The sequence below is a fragment of the Pyxicephalus adspersus genome, chromosome 12 (assembly GCF_032062135.1).
Source record: "Pyxicephalus adspersus chromosome 12, UCB_Pads_2.0, whole genome shotgun sequence".
NCBI classification, from domain to species: Eukaryota; Metazoa; Chordata; class Amphibia; order Anura; family Pyxicephalidae; genus Pyxicephalus; species Pyxicephalus adspersus.
Genome location: NC_092869.1, coordinates 45,540,706 through 45,568,220, shown reverse-complemented (window position 1 = coordinate 45,568,220; position 27,515 = coordinate 45,540,706). Strand labels below are relative to the sequence as shown.

The 27,515-nt window shown below is 40.0% G+C and overlaps 1 protein-coding gene across 1 annotated transcript; it reads left to right on the top strand.

The window, feature by feature from the left end:
• The first annotated feature begins 66 nt into the window (after positions 1-66).
• NRDE2 (NRDE-2, necessary for RNA interference, domain containing) lies at positions 67-27,417 on the top strand. Its single transcript, XM_072427503.1, has 14 exons — positions 67-208; positions 2,788-2,896; positions 4,424-4,627; positions 5,211-5,357; positions 7,370-7,817; positions 8,365-8,770; positions 12,403-12,536; positions 18,284-18,407; positions 19,286-19,458; positions 20,047-20,433; positions 22,814-23,694; positions 25,304-25,442; positions 26,416-26,487; positions 27,186-27,417. The coding sequence occupies exons 1-14, from the start codon at positions 148-150 to the stop codon at positions 27,309-27,311; spliced, it is 3,411 nt and encodes a 1,136-aa protein (XP_072283604.1). The 5' UTR covers positions 67-147; the 3' UTR covers positions 27,312-27,417.
• Positions 27,418-27,515: the final 98 nt, after the last annotated feature.

Genomic DNA, 27,515 nt, shown 5'->3' with positions numbered 1-27,515 from the left:
CAGAGTTAAGGCGGGACAACAGAACTCAATGCTCATTGGATAGCTGCGATTCTCTGGCGCCGCGTTGCGCACTGGAAGTTGTAGTTTCTTCCGTGTATTATGTGACGTAGATTGTGTGCGCCGCCGTGTTTTGATATCAGAAACTCCATGGCTCTATTTCCTGCATTTTCAGAATCAGTTGGTACCGACCCGGGTCCTGCTAACACAAGTAAGTGATAGGAGGTGCAAGGTCCGTGCTGGGGCCACCTCCATATCCCAACATACCTCCCTACTTCATACAGAAACTGAGCATGTTATTGTTTTAGGTCTGGGTCACGTGTATGTTGTCATATTTTGCCAGAGAACCCTACAGCCTCCTGCCAGGGCATTTATTTACTTTTCTACCTCCTGCCCAATTTAGGAGAGACTTAAGCCAATTGCCAGTGCCCCTCTTTGTATTGTGCCCCCTTTTATCCCTCTGCCCTCTCCCTCTTGCCCCAGGTAGCTGTTTGCCCCATCTATGAACCCCTAAAACTAACAGACAAGAAGTGCTCTGTTTACAGGTTCCAGAACCAGGACCGGTCAGTCATTTTCCCTGGACTTGCCATGTGTACACACAATTAACCATTTCCTTACCTCTGCTCGTTAAATAAACAGAAGGTTTTCGTTACCGTAAACTAGAACATCCTTGCGTACAGGGACTGTGATCACTATTGATTGATCACTGTGATGTACTAATTATTGAAAGGTTAAAGCCAAACTCCAGCCAGCATCTTTTAATTTTAGTTTTGCATTGAGTTCGGTGTCCATACTCCTGAAAGATAGGAGAACCAAAAAGCGCAGGCATGGGACTGGATCCCTAAATAATTTAAATAGGATAATTTGAAAACAGACGCATGATTGAATCTTGGAAGAGAAATGAACCCGATTGGTCAGATGATGTGAGCAGCATTGGCAGTGACCGGATCTCCATTCCAGATTGAATGTTTGTAACTAGTTTGTGTTCTCCCTTAATGTAAATACATCACACAGGTAGTCCCCGAGGACATCCGACATACAGACGACTCCTAGATACGAAAAGGGATTCCCTGCTTGCTTGTGTGCAGGACGGAGGCTTGATGGGTTACATGACTTACAGAAGAAATCTTTTGCTAAACACAGTTGAGGTTTTGAGTGATCTTAGGGACTGAGCTCTTCTGCAACCTCTTGTAACAATTTAATGACCAAGACAAACTCTGCAGTTGTTTCTATTTGCATATCAAAGCACAGCTTGCTCCAGAAGTTAATGAATTTCTAGGCTCCATAAAGATTTTTTTTGCTTTGTTTGTGATTAGCTCACAGTAAGGATGTTATACAATAACTGACACCACACTGCCTTTTATTATGTTGAGACAAACATCTGTCCTAATTGCATTTATTAAGATGTTGTACCTGTTCTGACTTGCAAATTGAACTTAAGAACAAACCTACAGTCCCTATCCCGTATGTAACCTGAGGACTACCTGTATCATTCCTATGATTTGTTTCTGCTGTTCTGATTCTAGCTGGTTATATATAAAGCAGTGTTCTCCCCGGCCTCTTTTAGTTGGGTGCACCACCCGACATTCTTGGGTCACAAATCAGGGGCTGCCACCTACCTACAACTTCTTCTCACCCAACATAAACATTTTTGGGAAAATACTGTAAAGTGTAAATAAGCCACTGGCATTTATGTCATACCAATATCCAATTACACCGGCGGTGACGATTTCCAGAGTCTGATGAGGGAGATATGAGAGCATAATGGGCAATAGGTTAGAGGGCAATCATCAAAAGATTAGAAACCCCTTCATATATTGTATGTGTCCCCGTCATATATTGTGTGTGTTCCCTTCATATTGTATGTGCCCCCTTCATCATGTATGTGTCCCCATAAGGCTGATTGCTGGACTTCTGATCCAGGTGCACGGTGTGTGATGGAACAGAATTGATATGGGGATACAGATTAGATTTAGAACCTGAACCAGGCTATAATCCTTCTCCACGCTGTCCAATACTTTGCAGCAGTTGGGCTTTGAAGGGGATCTGTAGAATAAAACTAACCTCCCCTCTCCCACCCCCTCAACTGAAGAATAAAAAACTTTTTGCCCACCTAAAGCTTCATTTACATGCCACTCCAGTCCCCCCCCCTACTTATGGGGTCTTCATTTCGCTGTCCCTGTTTAATGTGGACACTTGGTATTGGCTGACCAGCGACCTCTCAGCATTTAGAGAAGGTAAGATGTGATTGCAAGGGGACTGCCAAGCCAGTGGTGCACCACCACACTTTTGCAAAGGTGAGTATATTTTGCTTTATGAATACAGAATGGGTTAGAGAGTGGGTTAAGGTGCTTCTTCCTTCTTTGTATTCCTTGCCTAGCCCCCCCCCCACTGACATGCCATTGCACATATAGGGTGGGCTACATAGAAGGGTATTGGGGTGTGTAAGTTTATCACGGGAGGCTTTAGGGTAATCTGCTTGCAATGATAAAGTGACAGCTGGTGTGCAACAGAGCATCCAGCAACAGAGTGAGTTAGATATGGAAATTTACTTATTTTTTGACGACGCATACAAAAGTTAAATGGCTGTTAAGAAGTAAGGGTTGGGTGAAAGTTCCCCTTTATTGTACATATTGCTGTCTCTCATCCAAGAAGCCAGGTTAAGGTTATGTAAACAGCATTTAGAGAGGACTGGTGACTGTGAGAATTTGAATGACTCACAAGTTTTTGCCCTAATGTGATAAATCTGCAGTGATGTCACAGATATTGATCTTGTCTCTTCCTCTGCAGAGCTCGACTGGCTGAGAAATGATAGCTTTTGTACCAAGGACGCACTGTCTCTGCATCAGCGGTCACTGCAGGCTGAGCCGCCCTCTCGTCAAGAATCTCCCTTTTCCAGGTACCATCCACAGCCAGCTGGGTTCATTTATGATGAAAAATTGAATTGTTCTTGTTGCTGTTATCAAAATTCTGTTTTCAGTCTGCTGGAAGTAAACTTTTCCCCCATCTTCATCTGGTCCTCTAATATCAGGACCTTTGGACATCTTGTCTAGGCCAGGATGCATGCACACAGGTGTTTATTATTCCTGCCACCATGGCATGGCCAGAGGGCACGCTGAACTGCACATGTGCAAAGGTTTAATGCAAGGAAGAGGTGTCACTCAAAGCCACCAATCTGCTTTATTTAATTTTTCAACTTTTAACTTTATTTAACATAAATTTTGCTAAAAAAGAAGAAGAGGAGGAATAAACAATTATGTTTTAAAATGAACCATACACTCCTGGAAACAGACACAGACATGGGGAGAATAAACAAATATCAAGCAGTTAGGCTGCAGTAAGTTCAGAAGGGCAGTTAGATTGCAGTGTGGTTACTGCTTTCTCAAACCACTCCTACGACTTAGGCACCACATGAAGTGTCCTGAACTTGTGGCTGCCTATTGGGAATAATGGGGCAGTATTTAGAGGTTCAGTACCACCCAAAAAGGTAAAATGTTCAAACTCTGGTTTAGAACCAGCACAGTGGTTGGCAAGGCTGCTTGTTCCCACAGCCAATGTATGTGGACATCTGCCTGTCTTTCATCTTCCCTTGGCTACTTTGACAGCCACCACTCCTCTGGAAAGGCTTGCCTTTGCTACCCAAAACTATGAAGAAACCCCGAAGAATCTTCTGCCAGAGGAATGATGGGCATAGTTGAAGAACCACATTGTTACATTGTAAGTCAGGTTGAAAAAAAACATAAGACCATTAAGTTCAACCACTAGGGAAATAAACATATCCCAGATATAAAACCCTATAAGACATAGTTGGTCCAGAGGAAGGCAAAAAAAAAACCCTGGTACAATTTGCTCCAACAAGGAAAAAAATTACTTCCTGATTCCATGAGACGTCCGGATGTTCCCTGCATCAGCAGTCTCTGTTATCTTTACTTTAAAGCTTTAATCCCCAGTTATATTCTGTGCTTCTAAAAATCATCCAGCTTTTTCTTAATGCAATCTATGGAACTTGCTGAAACTACTTTCTGAGGGAGCCGATTCCACATTTTCACAGAGCTTACAGTGAAGAATCCCTTCCTTATCCAGAGCTTAAAGTGGCTTAGGCGATCAAGAATTAAGGGGGCCATGCTTAAAAAAAAATACTATTAAACAAAAGTTTTACTTTAAATAAAAGGGTTCTCTACCCTTTTATGTAAAGTAAAAATTCTGAGTTTAGGTACGCGTTAAACTTTTTTTCCAGACGTAACACAGGGAGCCAAAGTTTTCACAATGTGAGTAAGCCTTAGTAGGCCTCATCCCTCAATTAATTTGGCCATCTCCTTGTAGGACTGGTATCCATATTCTCTGTATTCCCTCTCTGACACCTGTGGGTGAATGTTGTGTTTATGTAATACATCCTACATTGAACAATTTCTGTTCTCCTTCATAGGAGCAGTCCTTCGCCAGGACCCCAATCTTCTGATGACGAGGATGGATCAGAGGCTGAAAAGAAAAAGAAGAAAAAGAAAAAAAAGAAGAAAAAGAAGAAACGCAAAGAGTTAAAAAAGGAGAAGAGGAGGAGTGATGATGACGAATCTGATTCTGCATCTGAAACAAAAAAACATGGAATGGAGACATCAGCCAAAGCCATCAGGTGATTGACATAAAAGACAGCGACAACTTAAAACTGCCTTTCCTTTCTCAGATGGGGGCCTTTGCTTTTTCTGTGGATGCAGTGGTCTCTCTGCCGGGGTATGATGGGTTGGACCAATTTCTCTTAAATAAGCAGAGTTCATGAACTCTAGCTGTACAGTTCTATCTTTGACTCATCAGGAGTGTTGGATCTTTGCAGAGAGATGACTATTTCTATACCGAGAGCAATGGTTCCTCTGTATGGCATGTTGGCAGAGAACAATTTTTTTTCATAGGTTATAGCCATTTTTTATTTGAATGTACCAGAAATGCATTTAACTGATTTAAACGTAGAAAAAATAAAGACTGATGGCCCACTTGGCTTTCTTTCTGTTGTCATTCCTCTTTATTTCCTGCCCTAGCGGCAGCACTGCTCATTCAAAGATACAGCACAGTGAGTAGGTGTTGTCACCCTTGGACAGGAAGTGTGTTTTGGCATCACCAGGTAAAAATAAAGCTCCAGAAAAAGGAAACTAATTTCCTCTACCAAATCTAGGAACTGCTTATTTGCAATACATCAGATTTGTAACTGTTGCTTCTTGCAGGGAGGCATCTCAGACGTCAACCTCTGGAGTTCGCTCAAATTGGCTGGGGGAAGCTCAGTCTGTGGCAGAGGAGACATTCAGGATTGATAAGAAAGCTGACCCAGCGAACTGGGAATACAAATCACTGTACCGAGGAGACATAGCGAGGTGAGACAGCACACAGCACCACTGAAGCCTAAAATAGTTATCAGGGGATGTTACCCTTCAATAACTTTTTCATTTTCTTATTTACAGGTATTACAGTAAATCATGCAAAAATGACAACACGCTAACCCCAAATTATTTATTTCTTTATGGTGAATCCTTTTATTCAGCTGAAATTTTTTTTTTTTATTATTATTGAAAACAGTTTGTAGTGTATCTATGCATTTAACCTGGAACTTAGCTTTAAGCTGAATGGTAAAGGTTCAATATTTTACCAATTCATTTATTTTTAGCACATCTGCACCTATCTGTACTTTTTACTCATGAATATTACCCCATTGATTTCATGTTATGCTGAAAAAATGCACATATAATGCATACTTTTATTGAACATTAAACAAAAATACAACATTTGTTAATACATGTGTGTCAAAAGCCCCTAAAATACCATTTGACATTGTCTATTCACTATCAATCTTTGGGAAATATTTCACCGTTTTCAGGGGTCCATTTATACCCCCCCCCCTTAGGTTGTTTAAAAGTTTGTTAAAAGATAAAGCTGGGAATAAAAGTTCTCTTCTGGCTAATCCCTTCGGCAGACAGTGATCCCTCTCCTCTTTAATTGTGTGTTCTTGCAGCGAAACCTCTTCATATCGCTAAAAGTGATGAACACTATTCATTTAATAAGGTATGTGGATGCCAGCAGCTGGGCTTTTAATCATCACAGTCTCTAATTAACACACAGACCTCCTCGGATGGGAGATTTCATTATCGCCATCCTGCTTCCTCTCTGATGTTTTTTCTATTTGGTAGATTGCCATTTAAAGGTGCACAAAGGCTGCAGTAAGGGTTCGTGCAGTTCTAATTAATCATGACAAATATCTTTAATATGCCCTCTAGCCTTTCCCACATTAAATCTGCCCCCTGGCTTTGCCTTACATTAAATTATTTCTTCATTCTTCCTCACAATAATTCTGCCCTCCAACCATCCCTTCAATAAATCTGTCCTACTGCCCTCTTCTTTAAATCTGCCCTCCAGTCTTCCTTTCAATCTTGCACCATTTTACAGCTCCTCTTCTATACTAGAATTGCTTACTCTGATTTCACCACACATTGTGAGCAATAAGATGCATTAGAAGGTGCAGCAAGTTTTACAAACTCGTGTAATTTCTTGGATAGAGAACATCCAGTGTCATCTAGCCTTTATTATTATTATTATTATTAATAATAAACAGGATTTATATAGCGCCAACATATTACGCAGCGCTGTACATTAAATAGGGATTGCAAATGACAGATTAATACAGACAGTGATACAGGAGGAGAGGACCCTGCCCCGAAGAGCTTACAATCTAGTAGGTGGGTAGCCTTTCTTGCATACTTTCTTCCTGTGGCTGTCCCTGACACTGTCTCCTTTTCCTCTTACTGGATTTATATTTTTTTAATGATTAATCATCAACGCATGTTGTTTTAGGTGAATTGAAACAAATTGCTCCTGTAGTGCTTCCTAAAATATGTTTATGAGTTGACTTTTTATTGGATCTTGGGGAGCTGGATCTCCAGATCTATTTAATAAAAGGTCATTATCTGCACCAGGTTTGTATATGCTTCCAGTCTTTTCTGGAGTTTCCTCTAGATTGGTTGTTGTTCTGGGCCAACAGACCTACAGACCATACCAGTGTGATGTGTGTTGCCTGGGCCACATGTGATATCCGCCAATAATGCTTGTAATTTAGTGATAATCCACAAGCAGATTTGGGAGACAGGGACAGAACGTTGTCACCCCCATAGCGCTTCATGCCAGGTATTGTTTGAAAGCGGCTAAATTTAGGATTGAAAATACCACTTGATATAACAACACCATGTTACAGCGTATGGACAACTTCAGTCATTGTGTTTAGATCCACTTTGATTCTGTTTTATTTTTGGGTGGTGTGGTTTGCTGCTGGTTCACTGACTAAAGTAAAGGTTAAGAAATGAGACACAAATAGAAGTAATATATGTTCTTTTTCCAGATACAAGAGGAAAGGTCAATCCTGCCTGGGCATTGACCCTAAAAGACAGCATATTGTATGGGAGGATGCCCCTGAGAAGAAGCCATCTTACAAGAAACCAGAGCGATATTATAGCAGGAGTGCAGTACAAGCACTCAGGATCAGAGCCGACTATGTGGCCTGCAGTAAGGACACCACAGACACGGCATCCACCAGCTTTATTCCAGTGAGGGACTACGTCCCAGATACCTCCTCCGTCTCTGCCTCCCAAACCAGCTGGGTGAATCCCCTGGGAATCTATGATGATTCTACTTCAATGTGGCTACAAGGCAAAGGGGGCCTGGAGGACAAGACCCCTACGGCTATTCCTAGAGACTCCGAACTGCTCGGGAAAGTAGAGGATTATAATAGGAGAATCAGAGAAAATCCTGGAGATATCCAGATGTGGATGGAGTTCGTCGCATTTCAGGTATGTTTCTGTGTTTTCCATGGAATGTTGTGCGAATTCTGCTCCTTCTGTATCTATCTAAACCGCAAAAAATAATATCTTCAAAATATTACTGCTATTTGGAACTTCAAAGATATTTGCCCTCACTGCTGACAATTACACCTGACAGGAAGTAGGGGTAAATCTTCTTGATTAGAAAAAAAAGATACACAGATCAAAGGAAAACTGCTACATACATAATTGTAACACATGGGAACTGATTTATTGAAGCACTCCAAGAATGGAGAAAGAAGACTTTCATTGGAGCACCTGGGTAATCTAGCAAATCTGGACTGGATTTCCTAATTGCTATTAATTGGCAATATTTTTAAAACCAATCCCAGTTTGATGGATCACCATCATCACAGGTTCCCCCATAAAAGTCTATCTTCTCTAGTCCTGAAGAACTTAAATCAGTTTGTATTGCAGTGAACTAGCATGGGGTTTGATTGATTATGACATAAATTATCACACATAAATCATTGCACTTTTATATATGTGTTTGAATGATTCTCTTTACTCTTCAAAGGACGAGTTGTTAGCACAGCCCAGCATGTTCTCCACCAGTCAGAGAGAGGTGGACAGCTACCGCAAGTCTTTTAAACTGTCCCTGGAAAAGAAGCTCTCCATTCTGGACAGAGCCATCGAGAGCAATCCAGGCAGCACTGAGCTGAAGCTGGCGCGGCTGCAGCTGTGTGCAGAATTCTGGGAAGCCTCCGCAGTGCTGAAGGAATGGCAGAAGTTGATCTTTTTACACCCAAATGACCCGCAGCTCTGGAAGAAATACCTGCTGTTCTCTCAGAGTCAATTCAGCACCTTCTCCATCTCCAAAGTGATCGCCATCTTTGGAAAATGTCTCACCACACTTTCGGCGATACAAGATGGTAGCATGCAGTCTCATCCGGCTGTGCCAGGCACTGAGCATTCCATGTATGGTGAGTAAACTTTGTCACACAGTAGGAAGCCTACTGGGCCTGCGCTACCAGTGGAATACAAGCTTCATAACTCTATATTACAAATTAAAACTGAATGCAAGGCAAGCAAGTACACAGAATAAATGCAGACATTGGAACAGGTTTACCTGTCATATATGTATTTACAGTTTTACAGTTCTATCAGACAGTCCAGTTTGTGACCTGGCTTTTATTTTTCATAAGCATTACAACTTCTCCCTGCCCCGAGCCTGTGACAGAATAGCCACAAACACATGCTTTCTTCGCCTTTCTTTTTGTTCCCCTCCAGCACGTGTACTGCGGCTCACTAGTCTAAGCTCTTTTGTACTTGTATTTATTGGAGCCAATACCAAATCAAATTTCAGATTGTTTCACAAGTTGTTTTTAAAATCTAAATTTAGTGATTTTATAACTTTAAATATTATTTTGTGTTTTTTTAAATCATACAATATAAATAAAAGGCTTGCGGCACAGACAGAGTACACAGAAAACTCATAAGATTTGACAAATCAAAAGGTATTTTTGTACACTCCTCAATCAGATATGTTAAAACACTTTCTGTGGTATATTTTAGAGGCCAAAAAGGAGGAAATAGATCATTGTTGGGGTTACTTACATGATAAAGATATCATTTGGATCCCCAAACGTCCTATATCTGTGTTTCTCTACCAGGGTTCCTCCACAGGTTGCAATGAGCAGTTTGTGCCTCTCAGGTCAGTTTCAGTGGCATTAAAGACCCTTTGGCTATCTGTAAGGATGATAACTAATAGAAGAGAGAAGGGTTTTTTTTTTGTGTCTGAAGAAAACTTCTATATGTGAATATTATAACATGAGAAAATACATACGTAGGACGTTATTGTCCAGGACCCTGTATAACATCATGGGATATGGGCTTATTGACTATACATTCAACATCTACATAAAAATATATTCTAAAAGTTTTGTACCCTGAAGCATTTCGCCTTTCAGGCTTCCTTAGGGGTATATAGAAGAGGTAGTCACAGTAAAGTTGATACGGGTTAATTAATCAAGGACGAGAGACTGTTGTGGTGCAGGGAAATGTTAGTGTGTTTCAGGGGTTCAAAGAAAGACTTAGACTTATTCTCTGGGGTTGTAGTGCTTATGGAAGGTCCTCAGAAGGACTTGTAAGGCTGTTGAAGATCCCTTATGGGGGGCTGATAGAGCTGCCGAAGATCTCTTTAAGTGTAGGAGTAATTTGTCAGAATAGATCTTTCTCCTAGTGCAAGAACAGGCAGCCAGAGAAACATCTATTCTGACAAATTGTGCCTACATCAACTTTACTGTGACTACGTCTTCTATATACCCCTGAGGAAACCTGAAAGGCGAAACGCGTTGGGTTAGAATAAATAATTTTATAATTGGTTCTGGACAATAACTTCTTATCTATGTATTTTCTCATGTTTTAAATTCCATGTAGAGGTTTTCCAAACTTTTTCCCCCAAAAAAACAAAACCACCTTCTTTTTTAATATTTATCTTTAACAGTTAGAAGTGGCTATCCTAGAACATCCAAGAGAAACTGGGAGGCCTACAATTATACTTACCCATATCTGTAAGGATGGCAGCCTTCCCACTGGCCAGCAATGTAAGAGCCATTCTTCCCAATGACCACCACACTAATATACTGTCCACCACACATTATTTACAGCTACTACCCCGTGGGTATAGTACTTATAGAAGGGGTGTCCTAAAGACCTAAAAAGTTATTGAAAGGGTTCCCCCATGTTAAAAAAGTTCTAGAAACTCTGTTCTATATTGACCTTTCCTTATAGTTGCTCCATTTATACCAGGCTCAGGTTTTTGTGCTGTGTTAGTGGACACACACTGCCATCTAGAGTCAAAATAAAGAAATACATTTCATATACAAGCAAGGGAGTAGAATATGTGCGTACTCTGGGCTTTCCTTATGAAAATGCTAGTTGCCTGGCTGGTCCATTGCCTTAGGTGTTTACTGAGTTACTGATCACGAATTCTGATTACATGTGTGTTTGTTCTTAACCTTAACTCAGGAAGTTCTCCACTGCCTAAAATGCTGTCACTATAAATAGTAATAAATAATTAGACCAGAGCTGTTTTTTTTTCAATGGGGAGGCAGTCCATTTTGTCCCATTTAAGACCTCCAGGCCTTGCTTCCTTCTTAGTTGGGCGATCTCTGCATTACATCTATTCTGCAGGTACAGAAGAATACTCATTGATCTGCCAAAAGCTCTCAACCTTTTTGCTCCTAAACATGCCTTTGTTGCACCGAGATTTCTGCCAGTGTTGTCAGCACTACCTGCTGAACTACAGAACTCCACCTATTCCTTGCCTGGCTTGGACTCTTGCATATACATATATTGATTTCTTCCCAAACAAATCATTACAGTTGGCTTGACTGTCAAAAGGCTACCAACACATTTCTTGGGAGATGTAGTTCTAGGGGTATGCCAATTTTAACAGGAACCCAGCCCCTAGAAGATGTCCTTACAAACATTTTGCAGGCCTGGTGAATATAACATCAGAATAAGTAAGAGAAAAAGTGGAAAGATAGCGGCTCTTTATGACAGAAAATAAGTCTAGCATGACATAAGACCTTTTATTTCAGTTATTAAAACATATACTTAGAAACTTCCTAGGATGAGCAGTTGGAGTCCTGGTTTGGACAGCTGCCACCATCTTTTTTCCCCCTATACCTCCTCGCACAACACTTAAGACGATTCTTCCTTATACTCGGAAGCACCTCCCAAATAATCCATAAGATCTTCTTTGGAATACCCTTCCCTTTTTTTTGATAGTATTCCTTACACTGCTTACAAGATCCAACACATATCTTCTGAGGTTGAAGATATATAAAAATAAAACCGCAGCGAGTGTACATATTTAAATCGTAGATACCTCCATCTTCTACAACTGGATTAATTAGTAATTATTACATCAATAAGATAGCCATCCAAAATCTCCAATCGAGTCATTTCCCCCTTTTTGTGACGTTTTCTGGGTTGAATGTACTCTTCCAACTTCTTCTCGTGAGGTCAATATACCAATGTCAATCCCCTGAGGAAGCCCGTTTAGGGCGAAACGTGTCGGGAGAGACCATAAGTACAGTACTGACCCACATCTTGGACACTTTAGTGAGAGTATTTTATAAAGTCATGGTTAAACATTGCCATGGCCTCTTTTACCAATTATGTTTCTAAGAAGTATATGTTTTAATACCTTAAATAAAAGGTTTTATGTCATGCTAGACGTAATTTTCTGCCATAAAGAGCCGCTATCTTTCCACTTTTTCTCTCATGTATTATTGGCTCGGCAACCAATCTAGTGGTATTTTCTATCCTTATCACTGCGGGATTGGCTTCCTTGCTTTCTGATCAGAATGAGTATTAAAAGCTGTTTCATACTACTGGAAAATATTAAAAGATAACGGATACTGTAATATGATCCAGCAGAGAGGAGAGAGGTTTTGGGGTAAATTTGGATCATGCCTACAAATTAAGATAAAAAAACTACACCGTATTAGTCATGTGTACATCCCCATAAATTAAAATCTTGTAATATTCTCACTTGCTTGTAACATCTCTGTTGCTGAACCTCCTTCTCTTCTCTTACCGACAGAGATCTTCCTCCAGCAGTGTCACTTCCTGCGGCAGGCTGGCCATTGTGAGAAAGCGGTGTCCTTGTTCCAGGCACTTATCGACTTTACCTTCTATAAACCAGACAGTGTCAAGGACATGACAACCAAGGGACAGGTAGGTGCATGTGTTACAGGTATGCTTAGGTATTTTCATAATATTATATGTGATGTATGTTCTCAGTGGCTCAGTCATTGGAAAAGTATGGTGATATAGTTACATAGTAAGTCAGGTTGAAAAAAGACATAAATTTATCAAGTTCAACCACTAGGGAAATAAAAATATCCCAGATATAAACCTATTGGTTCAGAGGAAGGCAAAAAAAACCCTGGTACAATTTGCTACAACAGGGAACAAAATCCCTTCCTGAGACAGAAACTAAGGTGTTTGTGACAAAATTCCTTCCTGATTTCCTGAGGTATTCAGATGTTCCCTGGATCAGCAGTCTCATACAGCTTTTTCTTAAAGCAATCTATAGATGCTGAAAATACTTGAGGGAGCTCATTCCACATTTTCACAGACCTTACAGTGAAGAATCCTTTCCGGAGCTTAAACTTCTTTTCCTCACACAAAGAGTGTCCTCTTGTCCTTTGTAATAATCTTAAAGTAAATAATACGAAAGACAGTTTTCTATATGGACTATATATATATATATATATATATATATATATATATATATATACGGCGATCATATCCCCCCTTTTACGTCTCTTCTCAAGGGAGAATATATTTAGTTCAGCTAATCTCTCCTCATAGCTGAGCTCCTCCATTCCTTTTATTAGTTTAGTTGCCCTTCTCTGCACTCTCTCCAGTTCCACAATGTTATTTTTGTAAACTGGTACCCAAAACTGGACTGCATATTCTAGATGTGGTCTGACCAATGCTTTGTACAGGGGCAGGATTATGTCTCAATCTCTGCAGTCTATTCCTCTTTTAACACAAGACCTCTCCCCTGACAATGCTGGTTTCCTGTCTGTTATGCCATTGCTTTGGCTTTAATGCTTTTGAAACCTCTGACTGGAAGAACAATGTCAAATAATTTCAAATGCTTTGTTTCCATTTTACCTGCCAAAGGATTTTTGTTATTGTCCAGGCTTTCCTGAGATTTATGTAATCCTGTTTTGGTGTTCTTTGGTACTCTGCTTTGGTGAGCAATAAAACTTGCATGTCACCATTCTTTGTAACTGAGCAGTTATTATTTTTCTGTCCCATTGCTTTATCTTCCTTATTGGCGTGTACTGAGAGACAGAGACTAAGGTGTTTGTGACAGGGTGACAACACAACACAACTGGGATACAGTTGTCACCCCTTAACATTTTTTAAAATTACATTAATTACAGCTACTACCCTGAGCTGTCACACTCTGGTACCAGTGCCAGGGATTGTGGTGCCCCTCTCAGATGATACGGTTTTTACTACTGCTCTGGTGGTCCACAGGCCACAGACGGTTACCTCAGCTGCCCCCACATTCACTAACCTGCCCCGCCGAGGCTGAAGGGAGCCCAGACACTGAGCTCTAGGAAAATGCTTCACAAACAAGGGTGGACTATGGACGGGTATGGACGGGAAAGTCTGCATTCTAGTGGGACTGGGGCCGCAGAGTGATGCCGGTAGCTCTGCAGCTAGTGACAGTGTGATGACAGAAGGCAGAATTATTTTTATTGTTATTGCACAGTATTTATATAGCGCCATCATATCACGCAGCGCTGTACAAAGTCCATAGTCATGTTGCTAGCTGTCCCTTAAAGGGGCTCACAATCTAATCTGCCATAGTCATATGTCTTTAACACAGTCTAAGGTGAATTTTGGGGGGAAGCCTAACCTAACCTAACTGCAAGTTTTTGGTATGTGGGAGGAAATCGGAATACTCTGAGGAAACCCCCACAAACACGGGGAGAACCTGAAAACTACATGCAGTGTCCTGGCCGAGATTCAAACCTGGGACCCAGCGCTGCATTAGTCAGAGTGCTAACCACTGAGCCACCATTCTGTCCTGGCAGAGGACACACTTTGCATGCAGGGCCTCATGGCCCCACTCCTAAGGTGGCATCACGCTCTCTGTATTAGCAGAGGGCCACTTTTGGGCTAGAGAAGAGTGGAAGAAGACACCTCAGGGTGGGCAGGTAAGGGCTGAGTCCTTAGTTGGCATTATGTAATCATTAGACCCATGGGTAAATTATTTGGGTACATGGTAAGCTTCTCTGTGCATTTGGTCTAGATGAAGATGAGATGTGTTCCATTTTAATTTAATGTCTGCTCTGTTGATTGCTGGTCATAGAAAGGATTGGACCTTTAACTCTAGTCAACACTATTTCTTGTATTTCAAGCAAAAGGTTAATAGGAGGCATTCTGTTCGATAAAATGAACATCTACCTTGTCTGTTTCCTCATTATTACAAATATCGGTGATATTAAAATGAAAGATGAACCCAGCTGAATTTAACAACAGATTGAAAAGAGGTAATTCTGTGCTAGGGCTGAGCAGGGAGCAAATATTTCAAACCGTTTAATTAAACGCTGAAGCTCCGCTTTGCCAGAATGACCCAGGAGAGTCCTGATTTGTTTTTTTATTAATTAGGAAATACAGCCAAGAGAAAATTTTATAGCTTAAAGACACATAAGTTGTTTTGGAATGGGATGTCTATGAAGCTCATATAAATTGGTATATTGATGAGCTGTACAAAACATTTGGCCTTTTCCCATTGCTTTGCTACAACACGGGACACCTCCAACTCAGAACAAATGAAACTACTTCTTGACAGTCCTCAAATTTTCAGTTCATCAAAATCATTGCCCTGATAAATAAATGATGGTCAACAAGTGGCACAATCTCTCCATAGCAAAGATTTATTCACATGTGTTATCTCATGTTGGCCATCAACATGCCTTGAACCCAGAACTTTTTTTGTTGGAATCCTTGTTATGTTTTTGTTTCCAGAAGGAATTTAGAAGACCAACGCACCACGCCACAGGTCTTTAAAAGTCCACATAAAGGTTTATGTTTAATTTTTGGAGTCAAAGGCGTCATCAGTATTGAAAAGTCATGTACATTCCTCAGCAAACATTTTTCTCCATAATTTTTTTTTTTCAGCCAAATTTTAGTCCTCTGGTTTTCCAGCCCTGGTTGAATGTCAATGGGGTATTGTATTCCCTGAAAATAGCTGGCACATCTTATTACACAAAAAATAAGTTTTTTAATTTTACCTGTGAATTGGTGTTTTTGTCTTTTAGACTTATGATTGCAGGGGAAGCTCTTGGGAATCAGTGTTTCCCCAGCCCCTTTTAGCTGGGTGCACCACCCGGCACTTTTCAGCAACCACCTGGCGGTTTTTGGATGGTTACTGAAGAGTTGAGTCACAATACAGGGTCCATTACCCGCCTACAATTTCTTCCCAACCAGCCTATAAAAAAAATCTGGGTTGAGCACTGGATGTCCTCAAGACTACCTTCTACACTTGATACTATTTGTGTCCTGCAGAATAGATTTAACCTTTTTTAATTTGTCCTGATGACCAATGTCTCCAGACGAGGAAGTGATATCTCCCCCACGATGCACAGACAACAGAAAAAAAACTCTTAATATATCTGTATGGTTAACTATAAACTATTGAATAATTAAGTGATTTTCCCTAATGAGAACAGCTGTTTTTTTTTTTTTTTTTTTATTACACTGGGCATTTCATTGCATTGCTAAATGCATGGCCAACATAAGTCAGGTTTACAGCATCCCACATCACTATTTCTTCTGTCTGCTCAGTGCACAACCCATCCATCTTCCATTTCTTTGATTAGCGTTCAGGCAGGTAACACAGGAAGGGAAGCCCAACCAGGAAATGGAGGAATTTCTTTTCCAGTAAAACAGTGTGGGTGTGGGACCCCGGAGAGTGATTTGGTGGAATTACAGATCTTTCCGGAGATGAGACAATTTCTTTGTGTGTTTTCCTGATTTCTGCATACTTGTCTGTTTTCCAAATTTTATAGGTTGTAAATAGATTCCAAACATCGGGGTCCGTAACCTTTTCATGTTATTTTTACAGATCTTTCTTTAGTATTTAATTGAGTCATAACCACACCTGGCTCTGCTAACTCATCATCCCCAGGACTAAGCCCTGTATTTCATTGTTCCAGGAACTGTCAGATGTGTATGTGTGATAGACGAGTAATGATGTGGAACATTCTCACCTGTCAGAGTCAGATAGAGAGATTGGCTTCCAAAAATACTCCTTTTATTTAATGATATATCTCTGAGAGAGCGGTACAGAGAACACTGCACTGTTCACATCAATCTTCACCAGATGAGTTCCTATGATAGATTTACATGTATGCATGTTTGTAGATGAGAAAAATAAAAACAACAGAGTTTGTCCCGGCTCCTTTTAGATGGGCGAAGCCAGCACTTTTTAGTAACCACCCGGCTGTTTTTAAGTGTTTACTGATGAGTTGCGTCACAATACCAGGGCCACCACCCGCCTACAGCTTCTTCCCACCCAGCTTAAAAAAAAACTTCTGAGTTGAATAGTGTGACCTATTCCTAACCTACGGGTTACCTTCACTACTATTCATCACTTTAAAGTCAAAGGTGGGAGACATAACCGGCAATAACCTTTCAATGGAGATCACTTTCACATACTGCACCTGATGAGATGCCTCTGAATACCCCTATTTATTGTACAGCGCTGCATAATATGTTGGTGCTACATAAATACTGTTTTAAAATAATATCATCCTGCTGAGATGCCTCTGAATACCCCTATTTATTGTACAGCGCTGCATAATATGTTGGTGCTACATAAATACTGTTTTAAAATAATATCATCCTGCTATGTCTTATAAAAGTTAAAGGAAACCAAGCAAGTCTGACTATCCTGTGTTTTTTTTTTTTTGGAAAACATGCTACATTCTATGGAGCTGGTTAGCAGCTGGCATACATAGGATCTTCCACTTTGTATGTGTTTGCAAGCTGGTGTGCACATAGGATGAACATGTATACACCATGCGGAGAATACCAGTTTTGAGTATGTTATACATACATATTCATAGGGACCAATGCAGCTTATTTAAGTTAAACTCACTTAAAAAATGAATTCAAATTACCGGTAGGTCAGGAGATGCTAAAAAAGTACATTGCTGCAATATATACACCTTTTATGTTCTATTCCTTTAAACATGTTGGAAGTGCAAAAACTGTACAATAACTCTAGATATGGCAGAGATGTAGTATACTTCTACCTTTGACTTGACAACACAGCTCATAATTCCTAAGCCTTTGATGTCAGCCTTGCCTAATCCTGTCCTACCCCCAAAATCTTTTTTTGGCAAAATTACCAGGTTCAACAGATCAACTTTTTTCCTTTTATCATCAAACTAAAACAAATTTATTATTAAACTAAAGGGGAGTAAGTAAGAGACATTTATTGTTAGGGTTTATATACATTTTGGACAGCATGGTGGTTCCAGTGGTTAGCACTCTGGCCTTTGCAGCACTGGGTCCAAGGTTCGAATCTCAGCCAGGACACAATCTGCATGGAGTTTGCAGGTTTTCCTCTGGGTACTTTGGTTTTCTCCCACGAAACATGTAGTTAGGTTAATTGTCTTCCCCCTAAAATTGCCCTTTGACTATGGTAGGGACATTAGATTGTGTGACCCTCTGAGGGACAGTTAGTGACATGACTATAGACTTTGTACAGCGCTGCGTAATATGTCAGCATTATATAAACACTGAATAATAACTAAATTGCAATTAGGTTATTTAACTTGTCAATCACTTATGAGAAATGAACCATCACATTCACCTCCCTGGGCAAATGGATTCCATAGTTGAGAGTGATTGTTGTAAAATAATGACAAATTTTTCTGTTTTTCTAGGTGGAATTTTTTGAGCCTTTTTGGGACAGTGGTGAACCTCGATTTGGAGAAAAAGGAGCAAAAGGATGGAGCTCATGGATGCGCCAGCAAGAGAGAGGAGGCTGGGTGGTTCTCAATAACCTGGGTAATCTCACTGTCTATGTGTGTGTGTGTGTGTGTGTGTACATTATCTTTCTAGCTGAAAAGTGTTCTTTGTTTGATATGTAGGGTTTTCTAATATGCACAGGTGCAGCAATTAAAGTGCTCCTCTCACACTATTACTTATTAACACACCTGTATGGCCAATTGTCTGTAGACACCTAACCAATAAACCTATATGAGCTTGTTAGACATACTATTCTAAAACCATTGCCATTATTACTTGGTAGTCCACCCATCTTTTGTGGTTATACCACTCTCTACACTCCTGGGAAGGATTTCCACAAAATTTGAGGGTTTCCATGGAGATTTGTGCTCATTTGTAAGGTCAGGGATTGATGAGAAGTCCTGGCTCTCTATTTCAATTCACCCCAAAGGTGTTCAGTAGGGCTGAGGTCAGGGCTCCGTGCAGGACACTCGAGTTCCTCCACACCAAACTGGTAACTCCATGCCTTTATGGAGCTGGATTTGTACCCTAGGGCACAGTTATGGGGGAACAGAAAAGTGTCTTTACCAAACTGTGACCACAAGGCTGGAGGAGCACAATTGTCTGCAATGTCCTTGTATGATAGATTAAAAAAGGGACACCTCACTAGGAATACCTTAGCTTGCTCATTTCTAGGGAGTCAACTTACCGGGGGTACAACTTTATTTAAGTTGTGATGAATAAAGATTACTGTTATAGCTTGGGAATGACTGCATAGAAGTTGCTCGGCTTTATGTTCATGTACACATCTTCATTTACTCATTGGCAAGTGATAGTTTTCCGCATTTTTTTTTAACTATTATGACAATACTCCAATAAAAATCAAGACTTTAAAATAGAAGTTTACTTTTATTAAGTGATTTTGTGTGTGTTTTCAGAAGAGGAAGAAGATGATGTGGAGGAGGATATTGATATAAAGGACAAAAGTCTTCCCCGTCATAAGATCTGGCTGGACATGGAAGGTTTGCGGGAGGCTAGACATTGGATACCATGGAGGCCAGACCCTGATAAAAAGCAAACTGAGGAGGACTGTGAGGATCCTGAGAGACAGGTAAGAGAGAGTGCACACCTTGTACAGTCAACAGGTATCGGGGTTTTGTTTAAAACTTTATACTGTCTTCATTATTCTGCTGCAGATTTCACAACACCTTATTTTAATGTTTACCTTTCTTACGATTCCCCAGTGAAACTTTTGGGAAATTCAAAATATTACAGTTGTCAGCTAAATTTTTCATTGGAGCAATGTTTTGCCTGAATTTTAAAGTGCTTTACCCTGCTATTTTTAGGATGATGACAGGGCCTCTTTAAGCTAAGAAGAAATGCAGCAATACTTGCCAATTGTCTTGTATTTCTCAGAAAAAATCCAATTTTGGAAAATATGTCTTTGGAACATGTATATTTTAACTTACAAAAATGACAATAGGGTGTCTGGTGGGCTGAATTTCAGGCTGGGTAAAATATGCCCAATAGGGCAACCAACTCCATTTCGTCCCCAATGACTCCCTGTCAAGTCTTAGTGCTTTTACTGCCTTCAGAGTTTGTACAATCTGATAATAATATTTTTCACATGAAGAAAGAATGTCTGTATTCCTGTGTGGCTATTTGTCTGTATTATGCTTACCACCATTTTTTGCTACAGGTCCTCTTTGATGACCTTGGACCCTCGATGTTCAAGATCACCAGCCCAGCATTAAAGTTTCAGTTGATTTTGTCCTTTCTGCAGTTTCTGGGGGTCCCGTGTGGCCCTCGGCTTTCACCCTCCTGTCTGTATCTCGCCTTGGATGAGCTCTCCCTCTTTGACCACATGTCAGCTGGTGAGAGGCTTGTGACTTCATTTGAGACGCCCTTAGCCGGAGTCAGTATGGTCGGTGACCTTGACACGATGAACAGAGGGAGACGGCAAATAGGCCATTGTAAGGAAGGTGAACGCTTTATACAGAATGTCTTCCAGTCTGCACTGTCCTTGTTCCATGGAGAACAGAAGATGGAACTCTCGGCCTGCTGGTTGCAGTATGAAATCTTCAAGGTAACGGAACCCGATTATTGCTTTAAATATCACATATCTCTAACATAGGAATATTGTAACTTGCTAAATATTCCCATCTGCCAAAATGTCTGTGAAGAGACCCTATCACCCTGCGCACTTGCAAAGTAACCTTGTCCCTGTAAACCCCACCTCTCAACCATGGTAATGCTAAAAGAATGGGAGCCCAAAAAGCATATGTATTGTAACGTAATGGGTTACCAAGCCTTATGTGTAAATACCATATGAAGAAGGAAGAAACAGAAGAACGACTCTTTGTGGCAACAACAGTAGCCTAAATAGTTTGTATTGTAGGTTTTTAAGCTGTACAAAGCTCAACTAAGCATGATGACAAGCATACAAAACAAATGCATACAATCTTATCTCAATACAGACATAACACCAAAAAATGGTATCTCTGTTTACTGATGTCTTTCGCAGTAAGGTTTCTTCAGGAGAGTGTGGAGACCATATTGATATATTTGAGATGCAGGGATTATTGCAATAGCTTAGATGGGTGAGATTGTAGAGAATGATAAAAGAATCTGATGAGCTTATATGGATAGTTTGGATAAATGTAGATGAGGCACTTGCATATTGGTAGTTGCAATTAGTCTGTATGAGGGAAGGGATAGAGGGAGACCCAGGAGTAGTAGTCCATCCAAGTTATAGATGGTCCTTAATGGTGAGGCCCAATAGGGTTAATGCTGCTATGATTGGAGATTAAGAGGTGAAACGTAGGTGGTGAGATCTAATATAGCAAAGTTTTGCAGTCTAAAGATGTTAGGACATTTGGCATTATGTCTATATTGAGATAAGATTGTATGCATTTGTTTTGCATGCTTGTTCAGTGTTCTCTCCAGGCCCTTTTAGCTGGGCGCACCACTTGGCACTTTTCAGTAACCACCCGGCTGTTTTTGGGTGGTTACTGAAAAGTTGGGTAACAATACAGGGGCTGCCACCCACCTACAGCTTCTTCCCACCTGGCTTAAAAAAGTTTCTGGGTTGAACAAAGTTGTTATCATACTTGGTTAAGCTTTGTATAGCTTAAGAACCATCAATAAAAACTATTTAAACTACTGTTATTGCCACAAAGAGCCATTCTTCTGTTTCTTTCCTCTTCACATGTCACCTCTCAACCATCTTCCTCACACTTTCCTTTCTCACCTTGCTGCTTTTTTTTCTGCATCCACCACTGCAGAATACACAGTGCTTCGTTGTTCAGGAAAGCAGCTTGCCTCTTCTCATAATGTAGTATTAGAGCCTAGCAGCTAATCACTAGGTCTAAGCTTTGTCAAATGACTGAGACACAATGGGATTCTACAATGGCAGCCACCAAAGAGGGAGCAGCAGGTTAATACACTGAAGGTAAGTTTAAGGTGGTCAGGAGAAGGGTGCAGCTTTAAACAAACCCATTTTCAACCCCAAACTTTTTATAGGACACATAGTGTTTCGTATGACCCTTTGTTAAGCTTATCCTTGAATTGATTTCCATGAGTATTATTGAACCATACAGGCTTTTCTTTATCATTCCCTCATATTTGCTCTCTTCTGGAGCCTTGTGCTGCAATTGCAGGTCTCTCCTTGTCACCTCAATAGATTTTGTTCTATTTAGAATTAGATTTTAATTCCCTGTTTTTCGTACACACCTTTTTATTTTCCTAGTTAATTTTTGTGTTCATCCAATCTTCGTTGGCATTGTGTATAAACATGTATAAAGGATTGGGTGACATAGAGAACAAAATATATTTTGAGGAAGGAGAAGACCTATACTTACTGCATGAAACTTAGAGAGACAATGAATGAGAGAAAGGGGCTTAATTTAGGAGAACCTGTATGTTCTGACTCTTCCATCAGTGTTGATTTCAGCAAACTCCTAACAGAAGTGTTGGCTGTGATAAGAGACTGACATTGATGGTAATTTTCTCAAATTTTTGGTCTGTTCTGTACTTGGCTTTAAGTGGATTCAAGTTTGGGAAATGAAGATTTGGTATTTTATAGGGAACATCCAGAAATGTGGATTATGCCTAATCAGTACCTGCACTCTGGTATTCCACTAAAAAATATCAGTGCACTTCCTGCTATGTGAATGTTCTTGGCCACTTTTGTTGTATAGCCTCCTAGCTATATGTCTGCAGTGTGGGATCTTTTAAGGCTGTGCTGCCTCTGATTACAGTCTCAAGAGATTTGGTGATGCTCATTTTTTACCTTTCTGGAGTCTCTGACATGAGGAAGCAAATCCCTGCATCTACCAGGATGGCTGCCTTCATGCAAAGCCACTGAACAGAACTAGAAGAGGAAATCCCCCAATGCAATGCTTTTTTTTATTTCTCAGCAGCATGTGTCCGACTGTTGGGTAACATGTTTTGTTTTCCTGTTTCAGGTTGTCCAATGTATTCAAGCACAGAGGAAAAAGCAACTAAAATCCCAGGGAAAGAGAAGTAAGAGACTTGCCAAAAGTCTGCTGAAAGAGCCATCTAACCGGAACAGCCTGGCACTGTGGAAGGAGTACGCCCTCCTGGAGTGGCTGCTTGGGAACACAGAGGAGGCCAGGAAGGTTTTCGATGCTGCCATTAGTTTGGCAGGAGGCAAAGGGTTAAAGGACCAAGACCTCTGCAGCCTTTGTTTGCTATATGCAGAACTAGAAGGGGGGATATTAGCACCTTTGGAGGGGGCTGGTGGGTCTCGAGCCGTCCATGTACTCACCAGCCTGGCAGAAAATGCACCTTACAGACCCTTTAATGGACCAATTCAGGCTACTAATATTCTGAAAGCTCGGAAAACTTATGAGCATGTTCTACAAGACAGCTTAAATCGGCCACCATCACCCTACCTGGTTACTTTAACTGGTTGTTATGCACTTTACCAGTATCTTACAATGGGTATAGAAGCTGCTAGTAAAATTTTTAGAGAGGTTGCTGGTTCGCTGCCCCCCGTTTCTGCTGTGTATGTAGAATCACAGGACACATACAGCCCTCTGCAGGCTGTCACCTTAATGAATATAAACTTGTTCTTACACCACAGTAAAGTAAGTGTGTACCCACGGGCACCTCTCAGAGACGCATTGTCCGATGCTTTACGTTTGTACCCCAACAATGTCTCTTTGTGGAAATCCTACATTCAGACTGAGAGCAGGTCTCATAATATCAGCAAAGCTAGGAGGTTCGTCGATGGGGTAAGGCGGACGTCCGATGCTCTGGAGCCATATCTGTTTGCCATTCGAGGAGAGGAAGATAGAAAGAAGCTTCTGGAATCTGTTCAAAGGTAGCCAAGGCCTTTCATATCATCGTAATTTGATGTAATAATTTAGAATAATCTGCAGGTTTGGTGACAAGGTTTTGTAGCTTTAATATGAAGGTGCCATGTCCCTGGCTTCTTGTAACATGTGATCTCCTTTTACATGACTGGTAATTGCCAGATACCCTTAATGACCACAATTTACCCCTTCTATCACATTTGTCACTGGTACAAACTTGAAATTACTTTTTTATTGACTTGGGAAACAAACCTCTGTCAATTTTTTTTTAACCTATTGTTGAAGCAGAAGCAAGTTTAATCCAATATAAAGTCCAGGGAAAACGTTAGGGAAGCCGTGGCATTTCAGAAGCTAAACATTTCTATCAAAGATGGAAAACTTGGAAAGGGATTTTTGTGGTGAAAGTCAAGTTTAATGATTTGACTGTTGTGTAAAAATGATTCATCTTAAAAAAAACATTGGGTTACCACAAGCCCAAAGAAAGAAAGAAAGAAAGAAAGGATTTAATGGCATCCAGTAGAAAATATACAATTACATTTGCTTTATTAAATTCACATTATTAAAAATATGAAAATATACATGAAGAACATATACCAATAAAAAAAAGTTGGTTTACCAATGGTTGATGCCATGATGATTGTTCATCTGATAGATCTTATATGATTGTATGGTATTAAGGATTACATTTACACAGTAGAATACCAAAATAGAAGGCATGGATTCTCAATCCAAAATATTAAAATTACATTTAATAACACCAGGGCAGATCTTCACGCGCTTCATAGCTCTAGGCTATCTTAAAGCCTTACGTCAAGCTCTAGCCTTCTTTAGGAGAGTTAATGAATAAAATTCAACTATTCATTGATCATAAGCTTCAAAAATCAATGTTACAGCCTCCACTGAAACAAAGCAGCATGTTTAACCCACTTTATTAATTGAAAATGTTCAAATAGAGGTAGACAGGAATAAACTTCTGGGTTTTAAATAAATGGCTATAGACATAGATGTAAAGTAATGCTGGTTGCAAGGTGACTGCTTGCTTAGCAGACTATCTACTGGATACCATTAAATCCAATGGATAACCCAATGTATTAATTAGTGATTCAGTTTGATGTATTATCTAGGGTAGAAGGCATCAATTACCTAAAGCATTGATCATTATTCTAAAACAAAGTTTTGACTGTTGTGTTTGTAAAGGGTCATGCTTGGCAGCAGCGGATTGTTGCAGGCTCTGACAAGCTTGGCCAGGACCAAGCTAAGGATCATTGGCAGTAAGTAAGCTGCCGATCCCTCGGTGGCCAATTTAGGAGAACCAGAGAGCACAGAATTGGTGTTTTGCCCCCTTACTGACCAATAACAATTCTTTTATTTCCATAAAATGTAACATAAAATCTGATTGGTCGGTATTGCAAAATATGTTTTGTGGTCATTTGGAACTTTGACAACTGGGGTCAGTAAAGACCCCTCTCTCCTTTACTTAGTTATATATCTGCCCTGTTGTCTGTATTATGTTATTAGATGTTCAAATAAGCCTTACAAATGTACCACTTGATAAATAAATGTATTCGGGGAACACACAGGACTGTATGATTTGAGGCTTTGGATTTTGTTTTGCAGGGCGGATATGGGAGAGGTGCATACACTAATGCCAGAGACTGGCTTGTCTAACCGCATCAAGGCCTTGTTTGAGCACTGTGTGGCCACGGAGCGTGGATCCCGGTGTGTCCTGCTGTGGAGGATGTACCTGCACTTTATGGTGAGTTGTGTGCAGACACTTACTGCTTTTGTTGGTCTTATCCATGTTTTAAAAAAATATCTGTAACAGAGCTGATAACAGATGTTGGTCAGCATATACATAGCTAGTTCAGATTTCTTAAAATGTCTGATCAAATTTATAAATCATTAAATATTCTATTTCTCTATTTCATATCGTTCTATGAATACCTCCTTATAACCTAGTGCATGTTCACACCACCGTTCGATGGCTGGTCATAGGCAGTGCCTTGGTTGCGATAAAAGCCTGCCGCACGCTGGGCTCGGACATCATCTTAAATCAGCGGTCGCCATCTTTTTGGACCTTGCGGACCACTAAATTCACGATTTTAAATCCTGCGGACCAATAATATGAATTATTTTAAAAAAAGATAAATACATTTGTAAAATAATTATCTTCCTAATGGTGCATGACCAGGACTGTGGAGGCTCTGATTCATTGATCAGCTAAGTGTTAAGTGAAGTATTACTATTATCATTAGTTGCATTATCTTTGGTATTACTAAAGAAATGGAAAATATTTGTTTGCTTTTTCTCACTCACTGGGTTTATTTCATTCCAATTTAAGACCAAACAAGAAAAGTTATCAAAGTCAAACAATTTGATGCCATTAAATATAAAAGTTAAAGAAAATACACAGGTAAGGTCATACTTACCTAAAAGGGCATCTGAGAAATAAACAAATAAAATAATCAGAGGAGAATCGGTATTTGCGGAGCAGGGTGACTGTTGTAATGATCGAAACAATATATTAATTTATTAATAAAATTATTTTTGTTTTATTATCAATAAAACATAAAAATTGCAAATAATATACACTTTTTTCTTGTGGACCACCAAAATGTTCTTGTGTACCACCAGTCGTCCACGAACCACTGGTTGGCGACCACTGTTTTAAACTATGCTGTTCTGTGCAGACTACACATATTAATCTGATTTAGACTATTATTTTGTAGGTTTCTCTGGGACGTGGTGACAGGGGTCGTGGTCTCTTCTACAAAGCAATACAGAGCTGTCCATGGGCTAAGGTAAGAAATGCCCCCCTTTCCTCATTTGCCTCATAAATTTTGCTAGTCATGACTATTTACATAACCCCTGATGGAAGAGGAAACCTCAAAACGCTTTGGGTGTGATATTTGAATATTTGCTTTTAAGTAAAGTTGGCAAACATTTGTTCCTTTTGGTTTTGCCCCTGGTAATCTATTTGTAAGGACAAGAAGTCAGTTTAGAGGCACATTAGCTTGGCCACTGTGATACAAAATAGACCTGAACCCGCTAATGTTTTAAGCACCCGACCACAATAAAAGAGCACAGCCAGTGTGGGATGCAGTTATATTACCGAATATATGTGGGGAAAAAAAAACAATGATGGGAAGCAGGTGGCAAAAATGTAGAGAAGTTGTGACCCCATGACTTACATATTTGTACAAAAAGACTAAATCATAAGAGATTGGATCTGAATTTTAGCAAGAAAATGGCAACGTCACACTCACAGAATGTGAATGAACCATCTCTTAGATTGTAAGCTCTTCTGGGCAGGGTCCTCTCCTCCTCCTGTGTCACGGTCTGTATCTGTCTGTCATTTGCAACCCCTATTTAATGTAAAGCACTGCGTAATATGTTGGCCCTATATAAATATAATCATATAATAAATACTGTATTCTGAGCAAATTTCCTAATGATTTGCCCTTTTTGTGTTTTCTGCTCTTTTTTTTACCATCTGTAGGTGCTGTACATGGATGCCGTGGAGTATTTTCCTGAGCAGTTACAAGAGATTGTCGATCTGATGACAGAAAAAGAGCTGAGAATTCGCCTTCCTCTGGAAGAGCTGGACTTGTTATTGGAAGATTAATTATTTCTGTGTGTTGCAAAAAAAAACAAAAATTTGTATTATCTTTGTATAGAACAAAGTGTGATATTTCTGTAAAAAATATAGAATAAATTATACCTGGGATGTACAGCTTGGTGCGCAGGAAATTTTTATTGCTCATTTATTTTCCTGTCACTCAGGCAGACAAGCAAAGCCTAAAAATTAAACATATTACATTATTATTAT